Source organism: Neophocaena asiaeorientalis, unplaced genomic scaffold, assembly GCF_003031525.2.
Source record: "Neophocaena asiaeorientalis asiaeorientalis breed wild unplaced genomic scaffold, Neophocaena_asiaeorientalis_V1.1 scaffold198, whole genome shotgun sequence".
NCBI lineage: Eukaryota > Metazoa > Chordata > Mammalia > Artiodactyla > Phocoenidae > Neophocaena > Neophocaena asiaeorientalis.
In genome coordinates, this window is record NW_020175221.1 from 2,392,837 (window position 1) to 2,410,870 (window position 18,034).

Consider the following 18,034-nt stretch of genomic DNA (forward strand, 5'->3'; position numbering starts at 1 on the left):
GATTCTGAAGATATTAAAAGAAAAATATGGTAATATTATGGTCAGTCTTATGCCAAAAAAATTTGGAAAATTAGACAAAATGGCAGATTCTTTGGAAAAATATTGGTTGGCCAAAAAGTTCCTTCAGTTTTTAAGTAAAAATAAAAGACACATTTTTCATTTTCACCAAGAATTTTAGTGAACAACATATTCACTCTTTTGTTCCACTACCTTCTGCCATATTTCAGGCAACTTCATAATTCTATCTTCCCAAAACTTTTAATCTTTTTGAGCAAAGAACTGTTCCAGGTGCCTTTTACAGTCTTCCAGGGAATTGAAATGTTTTCCATTAAGAGAATTTTGTAAAGACCAAAATAAATAGAAATCTGAAGGTGCAATGTCTGGTGAATGTGGCGGATGAATCAGAACTTCCCAGCCAAGCTGTAACAGTTTTTTCCTGTTCATCAAAGAAATATGTGGTCTTGCGTTATCCTGATGGAAGATTATGCATTTTCTGTTGACTAATTCCAGACGCTTTTCGTCGAATGCTGCTTTCAGTTGGTCTAACTGGGAGCAGTACTTGTTGGAATTAATCGTTTAGTATTCCGGAAGGAGCTCACAATAGAGGACTCCCTTCCAATCCCACCATATACACAACATCACCTTCTTTGGATGAAGACTGGTCTTTGGTGTGGTTGGTGGTGGTTCATTTCACTTGTCCCATGATCTCTTCTGTTCCACATTATTGTACAATATCCATTTTTCATCACCCATCATAATTTGTTTTAAAGATGTAACGTTTTCGTTACATTTAAGTAGAGAATTGCATCGGAAATATAGTAAAGGAGGGTTTTTTCACTTAACTATGTGGAACCCAAACATCAAAGCGATTCACATAACCAAGCTGGTGCAAATGATTTTCAGCACTTGATTTGGATATTTTGGGTATGTCAGCTATCTCTCGCATGGTATAACACTGATTGTTCTCAATTAATGTCTCGATTTGATCACTATCAACTTCAACTTGTCTACCCGGCCATGGAGCATCGTCCAGCGAGAAATCTCCAGCATGAAACTTTTGCAAACCACTTTTGACATGTTCAATCAGTCAAGCACCTTCTCCATACCCTGCAAAAACTTTTTTTTTTTTTGCGTTTTGGTTGTGTTTTTACCTTTCTTGAAATAATAAAGCATAATATGCCTAAAATTGCAACTAAAATTGCTTTTTTAGTTCTATCTTCAATATTAAAATGGCTACACAAAAATCCACCAATTTTGATTTTTTTTTTTTTTAGTGCATGCTGATATGACAGCTGTCACAATATATTCTAACAAAATTGTTTTGAATGAAGTTAAAGACTAAAGCCATGTTCCAGAAAAAACCAAACAAACTTTTTGGCAGACCCAATACAACCTACCAAAGGTCAATCAAGAAGTAACAGATAATCTGAATATCCTAATAAAGAAATTTAACTTGCAGTTAAAAACTCCTGGCCTAGATAGCTTCACTGGTGAAACCTATCAAATATTTAAAGAAGAAGTAATATTAACTCTACACAAACTCTTACAGACTTTTGAAGAAGGAATATATCTAAACTCATTTCATGAGATCAGCATTACCCTGATATCAAAACAAAGAAAAGACAAGAAAAGAAGAATTACTAACTAGTAGCCCTCAAGAACAGATATAAAAAGTCTAAACAAAATTTTAGATAACTCAATCAAAAATATATAAAAAAGTAAAACATAAGGAATAAGGCAAGACTGTTCATTCTTATCTCTTCTATTACACAGTGTACTGGAGGTTCTAGCCAATGCAAATAGGCGAGATTAAAACAAAGACATCCAGGTTGGAAAGAATTAAGAAAAATGTCTTTATTCACAGACAACATGATCTTCTATATAGAAAATCTGATAGAATTGACAAAAAAGCTACTATAATTAATAACTGAGTTTAGCAAAGTCACAGGATAGAAGATCAATATACAAAAACCTACTGAATATTTATTCGATGGCAACAATCAGAAATTAAACTTGAAAAACATTATCATAACAATAGCACCAAAAATATGAAGTTGTTAGGGATAAATCTGACAAAAGAAGTGCAATATATGTACAATGAAAGCTACAAACTTTGATGAGAGAAATTAAAGAAGGCTTAAATTAAATGAAGAGATATATAATGTCCAGGGGTCAGAAGATTCTTATTGTTAAGATGTCAGCTCCCTGCAAAGTGATCTATAGATTTAACACAATCCCAACCAAAATCCCAGGAGGCATTTTTATAGAAGTTAACAAAATGATCCTAAAATCCATATGAAAATGCAAAGGACCTAGAAGAGCCAAAATAACTTCAAAAAAGAAGGACTAACAGTACCTGATATCAAGACTTAGAAAGCTACAGTTATCAGGGAACTAAGGCCCTAAGTCAAATAGCCAGGAAGAACCTGAAACCAGGCAATAGCCATTTGAGTGTGCTTGGAAATAAATCTTCTACAGCCTGACAAAACCATATGAATGAGCTTGAAAGTAGATGAGCCCTGAGAGAAGCCTTGAGATGACTGCAGCCAAGACCAACACCTTGTCTGCAGCTTTGTGAGAGACCCAAAGCCAGAAGATCTGCTTAAGCCATGCCTAGATTCCTGACTCACGGAAACTGTGAGTTAATAAATGTTTGTTGTTTAAGGCCTATAACTTTTGGGGTAATTTGTTATGCACCAATAGATAATTAATATATGCAGCTATCTTATCCTCTAATGAAGGAGATCACCATCAACTCTCAGCAATTCCCAGCCAAGCAATTTGGTTATACAGTAGGTCCAGAGACTCTGGGTTGGGACATAAGTTGATTACAGATAATTCTAGAGTCATATAATCATAGAACATTAGAGACAGATGGGGCCTTAAAGGATACCGAACCCAGCCTTTTAATCTGACAGATGAAAAACAGAGGTAAAATAGATCTGCCCAAAATGACCAAGGTAGTAAATGCACATTGGAGGACCTGAGCATAACTCAGGTCTTCTGATGCTGGGACAAGGATAGCATCATGCCCTATATATTATTTTATGAAGTTTATTTTGAAAATTATTGGTGGGGAGTTCCTGTGGCTTGAGAAAAGCATGCTAAACAATTATTAATTATTAATAATAAAGCAATAAAAGTGCATATGATATTTCATACTGAGATACTCATTATTAATTGTGTTAATGATAGACAGGTATGGTCTAATATGTCTAAAAATTAATTTTTACCTGACTTTATTCTGAAATTTAGTTTTATATTTTAATGCGTATGTGTGATTAAGTAAAGATTAATATTCCATTAAAAAGACATACTGGATCAGAGCCTTTCTGTCTCTTCCTATTATACTCTACTTTGTGTGTATTTTAGGGTTATCATTAATAATGCTTATTACTGTCAACAAAAAACTAGCTTAAACTTAACAAAATAACAAAAAAGGAAAAAAAATGGAAGATACACTGTGATCTGAATTATGAAGATAAAGCTTTTGAGAGGCTCTGTATAAGAACTACACATCATGCCATGGATTAAACTTAAAAGGTTCCCTGAAACTTTGTAAGACTGTTCAGTAGCTAGTAGTATACTAGCTAGTACTATACTATCTCCCACATCTGAACCTTGAGTGTCCTTTATGTTAGGAACCAATTGCTTTGGTGTACCATTCCATGTCTTTCTTTTTAAAATGGACTATTTTCAGCAAATCAGCAAAGTCCCCAAAATGTCTCTTCCTTATGTAGTTTCAATTTTAAATGCATTCATTCACCAAATATTGATTGAGCTTGCACTTATTTTATGTTAAGTGTTGAACTAGGCCCTAAGAATACAAGGATGAGCAAGGTAAAGACTCTACACTAGAGAATCTTCAAGTCCAGGTAGAGGAGGTAGATAAGAAACAGGGAATACTCTACAGTGTGTTGTGTTATGCTGCGGAGAGGCATCAAGTGAGATGAAAAACAAAAACAGGAACATCCCACTAAGCACTAGGGGGTGAGAGGTAGGGTCAGAAAAGATGTCCAAAGGAATCCGTGTCTACCCTAATACTTGAAGGATAAGTAGGAATTAGCCTGATCATTATGGAGCAGGCAATACAATATAATATTAAGAGTAAAGACTCTGGAGACAGATAATTGGGGTTCTTGGCTATAGCCATTTGTATTTAGGGAGTTATTTAATCTCTCTGTGCTTCACTCGGAGGAATCAACAGAGAATTTATACAAGTTATTACCACTACATGATCTACCTGCATCTATGACTATATACTCTACTTTTCTGCTACTACTACTGAGGAACTTTCCATGCTCTTGTCAAAGGCCAATTCTTCCACAAGTGTATTAGATCCTGTTCCATCTTGCTTTCTTAAGGTCTTCCTCCTGCATCATTAATTCTTCCTTTTTGACTGGAACTTTCTCATCACTATTACAAAATTTGGTTACTTCTACTGTCTTTAAAACAAAACATAATAAAATTCCTCTCTTGACTCCACTTTCCCATGCAGGTACTGCCTCAACACTCTCCCTTCTTTTACAGATAAACTCCTCATAAGCATTATCTATACTTATTCTCTCCAAATTCTCTCTTGCTATTCTTTTTTTTTAATCAGGCTTTTGTTCCTAACACTCTGCAGAACTATTTTTGTCAGGATCGGTGACTTCCTGTTCTTAAAGCAAAGAATTAATTCTTCGTCCTTATTTGACATGGTTGATCACTTCTTCCTCCTTGACACTTTTTCTTTTATTTCCCACTTTTCTGGCTGCTCCTTTTTTGTCTTCATTGTCTCTAAACCCTGTTATAGCCTAGGGGTCAGTCTTGGAACTTCTCATTTTCTTTCTTTTTTTTCTTTATAATTCTTTTCTTTTCTTTTTTTTACTGGAGTATAGCTGATTTACAATGCTGTGTTAGTTTCAGGTGTATAGCAAAGTGAATCAGTTATACATATACATATATCCATTCTTTTATAGATTCTTTTCTCATACAGGTTATTATAGAATATTGAGTAGAGTTCTCTATGCTATACAGTAGGTCCTATTATCTATTTTATATATAGTAGTGGTTATCTATTTTATATATAGTAGTGTGTATATGTTAATCCCAAATTCCTAACTTATCCCTCCCCCCTCCCCTTTCACCTTTGGTAACCATAAGTTTGTTTTTTACATCTGTGACACTACTTCTGTTTTGTAAATAAGTTCATTTGTACCATTTTTTTAGATTCCACATATAAGCGATATCATGATATTTGTCTTTCTCTGACTTACTTCACTTAGTATCATAATCTCTAGGTCTATCCATGTTGCTGCAAATGGCATTATTTCATTCTTTTTATGGCTGAGTAATATTCCATTGTATATATGTACCACATCTTCTTTATCCATTTCTCTGTTGTTGGACACTTAGGATGCTTCCATGTCTTGGCTACTGTAAAGTGTGCTGCAATGAACATTGGGGTACATGTATATTTTGAATTATGGCTTTCTCCAGATATATGCCCAAGAGTGGGACTGCTGGATCATATGGTATGAACTTCTCATTTTCTATTTACACACATTCCCTGATCTCATCCTGTCTCCTGGCTTTTCAATACCATTTATTTGCTGTCAACTTCCACATTTTATCTCCAGCCCAAAGTTTTCCACCAAATTCTTAGCTTATATACAATTTAATACCTCTCCTTGGATATCTAATAGATATCTCAAACTTCATTTTCAAACTTGATCTCATTTTCCCCCCAAATGTCTTCCTTCCAGTCTTGCCCCTCTCAGTCAATGGCAACTGCACTTTTCCAGGTGAGGCCCAAAAGTTTAACAGTCATCACTGACTGCTCTCTTTCTCTCACATTGCACATCCAATCTGTCAGCAAATCTCATTGGCTGTACTTTTACAAGAGATCCAGAATGCAACTACTTCTTTCCACTCCCACTGTTACTCTGGTTCAAGCCACAATTAGCCCTTGCCTGAGTTATTACAAGAGCATACTGTCTCCAAGTTTTCTTTATGCCCCCCCTCAGTCTCTTTGCAATGCAGCAGCCAGACTGATCCTGTTAAATATAATTCAGGGCATACAACTACTCTTTTCAAAACCTTCCAGCGGCTTCCAATCTCAGAGTAAAGCCAGAGTCCTTACAATGGCCTATAAGGCCTACAAGATTGAGCAACCTCTTACTTTTCTAACCTCATTTATTACCCTCCCTCTGGCTCTACTCCAGTCACGCTGGCTTCTGTACTGTTCCTTAAAAACCTGAGCATGCTCCTGCTTCAGGGCTTTTGCACTAGCTCTCCAGGAATGCTCCTCTGCCACTTATCTTCATGACCAGCTCCTTCTGCCTTTATTCAAAAGTCATCTTCTTGGGGCTTCCCTGGTGGCACAGTGGTTAAGAATCTGCCTGCCAATGCAGGGGACACGGGTTCGATCCCTGGTCCGGGAAGATCCCACATGCCGTGGAGCAACTAAGCCCGTGCACCACAACTACTGAGCCTGCGCTCTAGAGCCCGCGAGCCACAACTACTGAGCCTGTGCACCACAACTAATGAAGCCCACGTGCCTAGAGCCCATGCTCCATAACAAGAGAAGCCACCGCAATAAGCCCACACACCGCAACTAGAGAAAGCCTGTGTGCAGCAACGAAGACCCAACACAGCCAAAAATAAAAATAAATAAAATAAATAAATTTATTTTTTTAAAAAAGTCATCTTCTCAACAAGGCCATTTCTTTATACTATTTAAAACTGTAAAACCCTCCACAACACTTCCTATTCCCTTTATCTGCTTTATTTTCTGTGGCCATTAACATACTATACAGTTATTTATCTGATTTATTATCTTTCTTCCACCCACTCTCCCACTCCAGAATGTAAACTCCATGAATTCAGAGGTCCCCAATAGATGTTTATTAAACAAATGAATGAAAAGGGTGAACCGTTTAATACATATCATGGCAGGAAATGCAGCGTGTGGGTACCTGTATTCTGCTACTAACAATTGACAAATACAGTATTCATCTGGACCTGAAAATACTTTAGATTCACTTGGGGTTGACACTATTCACTTTAAGTTTTTTTCTTTTCTTTCCTGTATACAGTGTTTTGTGTATTTATTTATATTTTACTTTACTTTTTCATGGTATGGAGTTCTTATTTTTTACATTTAATTGATATGCAACACTATAAAAATAATTTTTGTTTCAATGTTCGGTTGATACATTTGTTTTAAGGGTGTGCCCCATGGGAGGGTTATGCTAAATTATTAAGATCAGGACAGAGCCATAAAAAGCATTAGAATTTCATTCTAATTCTCTGAAAGTCTCAAACGCTTAAAAATGAGTCACTACCTATTTATTTATAATTTAATTTATTTCTATAAACATTTTAATTCTATATTACTATTGGAAAAAATGATAAAATAGGTTCATTATAAGAAGGTGCAAGCATTATTTGAGAATTGCAAATGTCGCTTATAACACTGGAGAGTCTGTTAAAATAAAAAAGCTCAGGGACTTCCCTGGTGATCCAGTGGTAAAGAATCCGTCTTCCAATGCAGGGGGCATGGGTTCGACGCCTGGTAAGGGAACTAAGATCCCACACGCTGCGGGGCAACTAAGCCCGCGTGCCACAACTACTGAGCTCACGTGCCTCAACGAGAGAGCTTGTGTGCTACAAACTACAGAGCCCATGCCCTGGAGCATGCGTGCCACAACTAGAGAGAAACCTGCCGGCCACAATGAAGAGCCTGCGCCACAATGAAAGATACTGCGTGCCTCAACAAAGATCCCGCATGCTGCAACTAACACCCAACGCAGCCAAAAAAAATAAATTAAATAAATAAATATTTTTAAAAAACGTAAGAAAGCTCAATTACTCCTGGGCATTGCCAGTTTATATTCTGTATTTCTTCAAAAAGTCCCTGGTATCTACCCATTTTAATGTTCTTTTCTCATAGTTCTACTATTTTCATAGCTAATAAAGAAAAATGGAAAAGATATGTCCAGGGAAATATTTACACTCACATGCTGACATAAAAATAACTCAATGCCTATAGCTACCATATGTTAGGTATAATGCTAAACCCACCAGGAAGCAAAGGGTCCACTGCTTACAGTGTGTAGCTGTATTACCCAGGCAGTTTAGCTCATCTTTCTAGAACGTAGATTCCCTATTAAATGGGACTACAGTGTCTACCTCATAGGATTATTGTGATAATTAAAACAATATAATGATTGTAAAGCAATGGCATAATACCAGGTATACAGGTAAACACTTGACAAATGTTAAGTGATATATAAGATAGGTATTGGTATTTTAGTTAAGGTTCTTTTAGTTTCAAATAACAAGGGTTAACTCAAGCTAGATTTCAAGTATTTAATATATACTTACTGAGCACTTACTATGTGCTAGGCACTAGGCTAACAACTGGTAATAAACAAGGGGAAATTTATAACATAGATGTGGGATGGCACTTAGAACCTGAAGGCAGACTTTCAGATGAACTTCATTCAGAAAGAAATGGAACTGGGAATTGGAAAGTTGCTGAAAACCTAGGAAATATTCTCTGCCTTGCTACATAGAGTTGACTCTTGAACAACACAGGGATTGGGGCACTGACCCCCTCGTAGTCAAAAATCCACCTATAACTTACCAGTTGGACTTCCATATCTGCAGTTCCACATCTGCAGATTCAACAACCACGGATCGTGTAATACCATAGTATGAACTTACGGAAAAAAATCTGCGTATAAGTGGACCTGCTTCTAACCTGTGCTGTTCAAAACAAAAAAATCAAAACAAAAAACAAACACCTGTGTTGTTCAAGGGTTAACTGTACTTCTCTTTGCAGACTGGTTTCTATTTTCTTCTTAGTAGATAAAGAAGTTTTTTTTATGCAACAAAGTTTAGATAGTGGATTGAAGATAGCCACCCATGTGCTACCAAGTTCATATGATACTATTCCAGCCTTATGGAAAGACTGCTACTATTTTCTCTTCCTTTCATTTTTTTACCTTAATTCCAAAGTCCTGACAGGGATCAAGTAAGTGTCCATCCTTGTTTAAACATGGGGACGATTAATGGGGTCACTGTAAATTGAACAAATATTCCAAATGGCATCTACAGCAAGTATTATCCACAATTTATAAAAGAGGAAGCTAAGACTGAGAGGTATGAATTACTTTCCCACGTTCATGTGGGTAGAGTGCCAGAAACAGAATTCAGATCCTCAGGTTGTATAAGTGCAGGGCCAGCATACCAAAGTGAATGCCTTCTTCAATTCTGCATCTAAAAAACTTTGCTTGCCTCACCCTAGTCCCAGCTCTGCTAATGCTTCATAGTTCTTTTCACTATGTTCCCTTACTAAAATGTAGCACCTTCACAACTTTCAAAGAAATGCAAAGTTTAAAAAAATTTTCATGGATTCAGATTGTAAAAGTTTTTGCAAAGAACATGAAATAATGTTATGTTCTTATTGATTTTGTGTATAAACTATTTGCCTTCCAAAAGACACTACTAAAAGCAGAAACTTACCTTCCCATTCTGTTGGGATATCCCCTACTTCATAGTCTATTTCTCTTTTATTTGCTGATTCTACAATTCTTTTCTCTCGAATAGTTTGTCCTGTAAGATAAAGTGATTATTACATTTTTAAATGAACCCATGACACAGTAGTTACTACACGAAATATTTTCTCTTTAGATATTACACACCTCCTCCTATGATAAGAGAATTAACAGGGAAAAGAATAGATTCCATTTAGAATTAGGTATATTAGAAAAAGCAGTTTCTAAACTACTTCAGAAATTTTAAATTTCCTACATAGTATGCAAAATTAATTTTGGTAGAATAAGTCTAGATTCTGTGTACAGAAAAAGAGAAACCAATTAATTTGCAGGCCAATAAAAACATTTTAATAAACAACAGAATGTTTAACTCCTTCAAACTCTGCAGGTATATATATCAGAGGTACCAGTGGCTGCTGCTACTGCCTAAGGGAATCAACATTCATGGCCCCACTATGGAAAATAATATAGAGGTTCCTTAAAAAACTAAAAACAGAGTTATCATACGACCCAGCAATCCCACTCCTGGGCATATATCCAGAAAAGATGAAAACTCTAATTTGAAAAGATACATATACTACAATGTTCACAGCAGCACTATTTACAATAGCCAAATATGGAAGTAACCTAAGCGTCCATCTACAGATGAATGGATAAAGGAGAGGTGGTATATATATATATATATATATATATACACACACACACACACACACACACACACACACACACACACTATGGAATATTACTTGGCCACAAAAAAAGAATGAAATATTGCCTTTTGCAGCAACTTGGATGGACCTAGAGATTATCATACTAAGTGAAGTAAGTCAGAAAGAGAAAGACAAATACCATATGATATCACTAATTTGTGGAATCTAAAAACTAATACAAATGAACTTATTTTCAAAACAGAAAGGCTCACAGACATAGAAAACAAACTTATGGTTACCAAAGGGGAAAGGGAGGAAAAGGAAGGATTAATTAGGAATATGGGATTAATAGGTACAAACTACTATACATAATATAGATAAGCAACAAGGATTTACTGTATAGCACAGGGAACTATATTCAATATCTTATGATAAGCTATAATGGAAAACAATCTGAAAAGTATATATATATAAAACTGAAACACTTTGCTGTACACCTGAAACTAACACAATATTGTAAAACAACTATATATCAATTAGAAAAAAGAGCCTCGATTATAACCTTTCAAAGCAGCAGCAGCTTTGTCAAAATGGTGATTTCAAAACATATTATTTTGTCATTGAAACTTTGATCCTGAGGAAACCAGGTAAGTTTCTATTTCCCAACAGTTAAAAAATGTGCCTGCCTACTCCAGGGAATGCAGGCTAAAACAGAGAAGGTATTGGTAGGTAATGATGAGAGGCGAAGTATGGCTTAACAATGGTCAGAACAGTCAGGGAGAGAAATCTGGGCCTTGCAAAATACCACTTTCTCTTCCCACTCCTAGGCCAACCTTACACTATGCCAAATAGACTGGGTCACATAATTCAAGAAACTGACTTTGTTGACTGCAAATCTCTCTCCTAAACTACCTGAAATTCTACATTAAAAAATTCCTTCGGGACTTCCCTGGCAGTCCAGTGATTAAGACTCTGCGCGCCCAATGCAGGGGGCATGGGTTCCATCCCTGGTGTGGAACTAAGATCCCGCATGCCGCAAGGAAGGTACGGCAAAAAAAAAATCCTTCAATTGAAGACAAGGAAATTTCTAGGAGTGACTGTGCAGGAGAAAGGGAGACACAAAAGGGTAGCCTAAGAATACTGAGTGACTAGTTTTATTTCCTCTGCCTTAGTAATAGTAAGTGAAAGGCTAGAATTTCCTAGACAAGCCATTAATGGCTAATAACTCTGAGATGAGCTCAGGGAATGTCTGCATTTTATTATGGACTCATTTAACTGGGCTGATTTAATCCTAATACAGAAGTTTTCCAAGTTTTATAAAGAGGAGCTACCTTTTGCTTATCTTATCCAATAAATACACAGGAGGACAAGGGATTAGTAGTAAAGTCCCCAGGTTGTAGGGACAAGAATTAGGGTAAAAGGGGCCTCTAACAATGACAGCTGCATTACTCTCATAGCAGAGGCTCAACATATACACATATATTTTTACTAAAATGCTATTTATATCCAAATATATAAACACATCATAATAACAAGTTACCATAAATTTAGCATAGACTAAATTTACTAAAGTATGTTTACATTACAATTTTCAAAATGTTTGAAAGCATCAAAATATCTGTGTCTTCATATATTCCTTGTCTAAATACCAGGATGTAAGTATATCTTTTTAGCAATAACAAGTACAGAAAAGAAAATTATCATCTAAAATACGAAATGCTAACAGATGGCCTTCTGAAAGTACATGTGTGTTCTATAAGCCTTTAAGTGTATGTCAATGAAATTTAGTGCATAGGGAGAGAACAGATAGGTCTACCATTTCCAGCAGCACCACTAAATGCATATATAAGTAAGTATATCTATATGTCTGTGACATAAAAATTAACTTTTTATTTCTACCCTCAAGTTTATAAACTTCCTTTGTATCCTAAGAGTTTTAAGAATCAAAATTCATACCTATTTTTGTGTATATGGAAAGACAGGAAGAGTAATTCATGAGTTAGTCACAGATAATTGCTGAAAAAAACCTTTGTTTACAAATAGATGACATCAAAGGTTTATGAAATGCATGTATACATCTTTAGCAATATAAAATAAGGCCATTAATTTATTGAATAAACTCTTGGTAATCAGATATGGCTTTTCCCTCCAAATAAATTGTTTTAAGACTACTCCATTCTGTACAATTTTTATGAATTGGGAATAAAACTTATGCCTCCCACTAAGAAATTATGCACAAATTGTACACTTGCTCATTCTAATATGCTTTCATACAAGAGTTGTAAAGACAATCCTACTTCTCATAGCAAAATAAATTTCCATCTAGTGAATGGAGCAAATTTAAGTACTTACTCAAGTGTTAAAATTTTAGGGTCTAATTTACATTTAAAATTTAACTTAGGGACTTCCCTGGTGGCCGAGTGGTTAAGAATCCACCTGCCAATGCAGGGGACATGGGTTTGATCCCTGGTCAGGGAAGATCCAACATGCCGCGGAGCAACTAAGTCCGTGTACCACAACTACTGAGCCTGCGCTCCAGAGCCCGCGAGCCACAACTACTGAAGCTCGCAAGCCTAGAGCCTGTACTCCTCAACAAGAGAAGCCACCACAAGGAGAAGCCCACGCACTGCAACGAAGAGTAGCCCCTGCTCGCCACAACTAGAGAAAGCCCATGCGCAGCAATGAAGACCCAAAGCAGCCAAAGATAAATAAATAAAATAAATTAAAAAAAATTAACTTAATAACAAAAACTTTTAATCTAATATATGTATAGGTTTAATAAGTCCTAATACAATAATAAACAATTGACAGTGGTGTACTCAATGAGTATTAAGTAAAACACCATATTTACATGGTGTTTTACTTAATATTAAACAATATTAGATTTAATTAAAACAGTCAAAAGAAAAGTTTGAATTCAAGTAGATCATAATGATCAATGGTATACGGATTTAAAGACTGTGTAAGTAACAGTACAATTTCCCAAACTTAAAAAAATTTAAAGCTACCTGCCATTGAACTAATTGCCCTATGACGATAGCAGGTTTCCTATTCCTTTATTTAAAAAAATATGGGGCTTCCCTGATGGTGCAGTGGTTGGGAGTCCGCCTGCTGATGCAGGGGACACGGGTTCGTGCCCAGGTCCGGGAGGATCCCACATGCCGCAGAGCAGCTGGGCCCGTGAGCCATCGCTGCTCAGCCTGCACGTCCGGAGCCTGTGCTCCACAATGGGAGAGGCCACAACAGTGAGAGGCCCGCGTACCGCAAAAAAAAAAAAAAAAAAGGAATCCATTCAGTTAAAAGAAAAAAAGGCAAGATTCCCTTTCAGGTATCAGGTAGATGATGGGTTTAGGTAAGAGATGGATTTCATCTGTTCTACTGGGTTTCTGGGATAGAGTAAGAACCCTGGACACAGACTCAGGAAAGAGGAGCTAGAGCAGAGTTCTCAACTTCAGTCATTCAAGTGCCAGCTTTGCAATTTTGGTCACACTTTGTAGTATTATATTCCTAATATTTTTCTTTAATTTGGCTTGCTTTTTGCTTCAATATTCACTTTTTACTTTACCTCCCCCCAAAAAACCCCATGAAATCACTGACTAAATACACTAGTTGTATTTTGTGTTCAAACATATATAAAATAGATATATCTTAAAAATGTAACAGGCTGTCTTTGTACCTGCTGAAGTCATCTTGTAGACCACATTTCGAAAACCACACTGGTCTATAGAGACAGGCCCAGCAGAACATACAGTGATACAGGGCAAAGGAACCAACATACCAGTAAGAAATTCCTGTGGATAGGAAACAGCTGATGAACATCAAAGTCTTGCTTGGATTGTGTTTACCCTTCATTTCATAAAATCCTATGTTATGTACAATCTTATGTTATGTTTGAAAGAAGAGGGCAGAGATCTTAGAAGTAGGAAGGGAGTGGTACTCGTCTGAGTATATACTTCTCAATAAGTTTGAAAGCATGCTAATGTTCTGTATATTCAAAAAATTAAATCAACATGGATGTGAAAGGGAAAAAAAGAAAGAAATGAAAGCAAACTGCAACAAATAAACCCAACTTTATTTCAGACTAATAACATAACCACACTGAATGGGGAAAGAAAAGAAAGTGGTATGTGCCTATGTACCCTTACTTTCAGGAAGGAAAAGAACTGCAAACACATCCTGAACTGTTTGTAGTATGTTTGTTTTCTGTAGTGGTATGGGCGAGGCAGTTCTGAAACTATTCTAGATATATTATATGATTCAGCAAATGAGTAAATGTGTTAATGTTATTGGAAGCAGGGTTCTCATTGTAGAAGGACATACAGATATGTAATGGGGAAAGGTAAAAAAGTACAGGGGTCAGATTGAAACTGGAGATATGTTACTTATGATAAATAAGATAGATAAGTATTTATACACAGATATATGTATTTCCATGTATACATATGTATATATTTTCCTGGTTCTATGTGCAGAAAGAGCCTAGAAGCAAAGACCCTAATAGCAATAAGGACCCCTAGAGCCCAAATCTTGGCCTCTACGCCATTATCCATCAAAAGAAACCAGGATTCCTCAGGAAAATGGCTGATTCCAGGCCTAGGGCAGGGTGGGTTCAAGATGAGCCTGGAGCATCTTGCTATGTCAGAAAATAAGAGTTCTCAAAAAAACAAAAAGAAAGAAAAAAACAATGATAATAGGGGCCTATCACAAGGACTTAAGGGCCAGCTTCAGGGCCAGCTTAGCTGACACTGGCTAAATCTGGGATAACCTGAGCACCAAAATAATCCAGGAATTATAGACCAGCAATTGTCAAAGTGTGATAGGGAAGTCTGAGGGGTACTTATGACTTTTTTAAGGTGTCTGTGAGGCCAAACCTATTTTAATAATACTAGATGTTATTTGTCTCTTTCACTTTGATTTTTTCATGAATGTACAGGGGAGTCTTCCAGAGGCTACATGATATGTGATATAGTAACATACTGAATGAGGAAACAGATATGAAAAATCTAGCTGTCTTTTATTAAGCCACACATTAGGGGATCTGTAAAACAAAGCAATACTACTCTTTTCTCTAAATGTTTCTGTTTTGGAAAGTATAGTTACTTCTGATCAGAAATATATTCTTTCTGTAAACATTTATTACATTTATTAGGGTTATTTTTAATGAATTAAACACTTTTAAAATTCTGTTTCAGTTTCAATGTGATAAATATTAATACATATCTCATAAACAAAGCTTTTTCAATAATTGTGAAGAGTTTAAAAGGATCCTGAGACCAAAATGCTTAAGAACTATATACCACTGGAAAAAAAAAAAAAAGAAAAAAGGAACCCATAAAGGTAAACTACTAAAGATATAGATAAATAGATGGATAAATAAATAAATAGAGATAAAGGAGCTGCTGCTTACCACAGTGCTAAAGAGTAGATGTGCAGCAAGTGCCAGAGCTGGAAAATCATCATTTTGTAACCATCTTGATAAAGAATGGTTCTTGCAAGAACCATTAATGGCAGGAGATTCTGTCTTTTGTTTTTTATTTAGAAAGAATTTCCCTTTCCTCTACCTACACTGTGTTCTTACACATTTGAAAGCTGAACAAGACTTTGTGTATTAAATAATGTGTATTAAATTAAATAATATTTAATTTATTTGTGTATTAAATTAAATAATAATGTATATTAAAAGGATGGCTGGGTTAGAAATTTATAAAATTTCTAATTTGGTACCTCAAATACTGCCTTCCTAGGGTCTTAGTGATCCTACTGATGAGTAAGACCCTTGACAGGTACCAGTCTGAGGCAGGTGACACCAACGGTCCAGAAGAATGAAACAGCAGACTTAGACATCTCTCCTTCCCTGGGCCACTGCTCCTTCCTTAATCCATCCACACAGGCCAGGGAAAATATTTAAGCAGGCTTTAATCTTTAAATTTTGAAGCATCAGAACTCACAAGGTATCTATTATAGTGGAAAAGGAATTTTCTTCCATCAGTATCAAATCAAAGATGAAGGCCTATATTGGTCGTGACCCACTAGCACGTGTGATCTTGGTGAGGGTTTTCAACCAGCTGTCTACTTCCAGCCCAATATTTCCCACTGGTGGGGCACTGCGAGGAGAGATGAATGGAATTCAGAGGTGACTTTGGGGTGGAAAGAGAGATTGGGCTGAGTAAAGTGACACATCTCTGAGACAGCTATACCCCTGAAAACAAGCAAGATTCAGGCCTTTGATGCTTGACAGGAGCCCCTGGCTTGGAGGAATGGTAATGAAGTAGGTAGGATGGCCAAGGTAAGACCCTTTCTGTCTGACTGATGTCTGGCCCTTTACCCCAGTGGCAGAGATCAGTGCAAACCAGGTGATAATTCTAAATCAGTTTGTGTGGTGATGTATAAAAGACTGAATTTTGCATACGAAAGGAGGCTTAGAAGTGTCAATGCATAATATATGAAAGCAAGGGCTATTGAAAGCCAAGAACCATACTACATATGTTAGATTTGGGGACTTTAAACCTTGTTATTCTGAACCTTTGTAAATTTTTTTTAAAAACATCAATTAAGAGTACTAAAATAAGAATCCTTACACTGAAAGTCATTTTCCCATATAACTTAAAGCATAATTTGACTGAAGTTACTCAGATGTAGCATTTTTTTATTAAGAACCTGCTATGTACCAGGCAATGTTTAGGTGCCTTTCATATGTTATCTCTTATCTTTAAAACAATCTTTTAGAGATGAGGCAAAAGAGGCATTAGTTGATGAGATTATCCAAATATACATGGCTAATTAAAGTAATATAGCCAGTATTTGTACCTAAGTATTTTTCTGACTCCCAACAGTACGCATTTTCCATTTAAGATTTTAAAATTAGCATTTACAAAGTTTGCACATGGTATCATTACAGATATCCAATTAAAAACTAACATTTTATTCATAACTATCATAAGCTATTATTTTCCTAGAGTGATCAAATGAGGCATTCCTACTTGAAAATGTGATGAGTCTGTAATTTGACATATTCTACATATATTTATGTGAGCATGGAAGACTATCTCAGCAGGTCTCAGCAGGTAATACTTTTTTAAAAGCAATTAAAGAGAACTTCCAGATAAGCTTTCAGAATTTTTAAGACTGCCAACTAGTTCAATGGACTACCTAAAATCTTATTAGCTTCCCCATTCTTACAGTTTTCCCATAAGGAATCTCAGCTTCTTCTATCTTAGAAAATCCAAAATTATTTAAAACACTTGGCTATTCTAAAATGCTTTATGTAATATGGTTTAACTTTTCAGGACCCAAAAGCTGAAAGGTCTTAAACTACACCCAGAAAAACAGCAGGAAAATCCCAAGGGACCTATTTCCTGTATTAGCATAAACATTTTGTGGCAAGTTTACAGCACACCAATATTCTTTTGTTTAAATCTGACTTCATCAATTTTTCAAAAGCCATCAATAAAATTTAGGTCTGAAAGTACATAGGAAGAATATCACAATTTAAGAAAAAAGATGAATCTAATGCAAATTGTATCTGTGCTTTCCACATGGACAATAAACTCTTATTTACTATTTATTTTTTTAAGAGTTCCATAGTGATATTATAAGCAAACAAAAATTTAAAGTTCCAAAATGTTATTCAACCAACAAATATATATTAAAAGAGTCTATTACAATAATCTGGAAAGATTCAAAGTCAAAAATTAAACAGGTTTTCTGATTTCTGATTCTAGTCCCAAATCAAGCACATACGTCTTAGAAATGTCTAGTATTTTACTTCATTTACTGCCTTTCCATTACATTACTGTAGAAATCAAACATTGAAAATTATTATGTTTTTAAAAATAAAAA

The 18,034-nt window shown here is 35.8% G+C and overlaps 1 protein-coding gene across 1 annotated transcript in view; it reads right to left on the reverse strand.

Annotated features, from left to right (window-relative positions):
* NDUFAF2 (NADH:ubiquinone oxidoreductase complex assembly factor 2) overlaps positions 1-18,034 on the reverse strand; it is a 180,899-nt gene that overhangs the window by 68,904 nt on the left and 93,961 nt on the right. Inside the window, exon 2 of the mRNA XM_024765371.1 lies at positions 9,514-9,603. Coding sequence (XP_024621139.1) covers positions 9,514-9,603 — 90 coding nt within the window. The remainder of the gene's footprint in view (positions 1-9,513; positions 9,604-18,034) is intronic.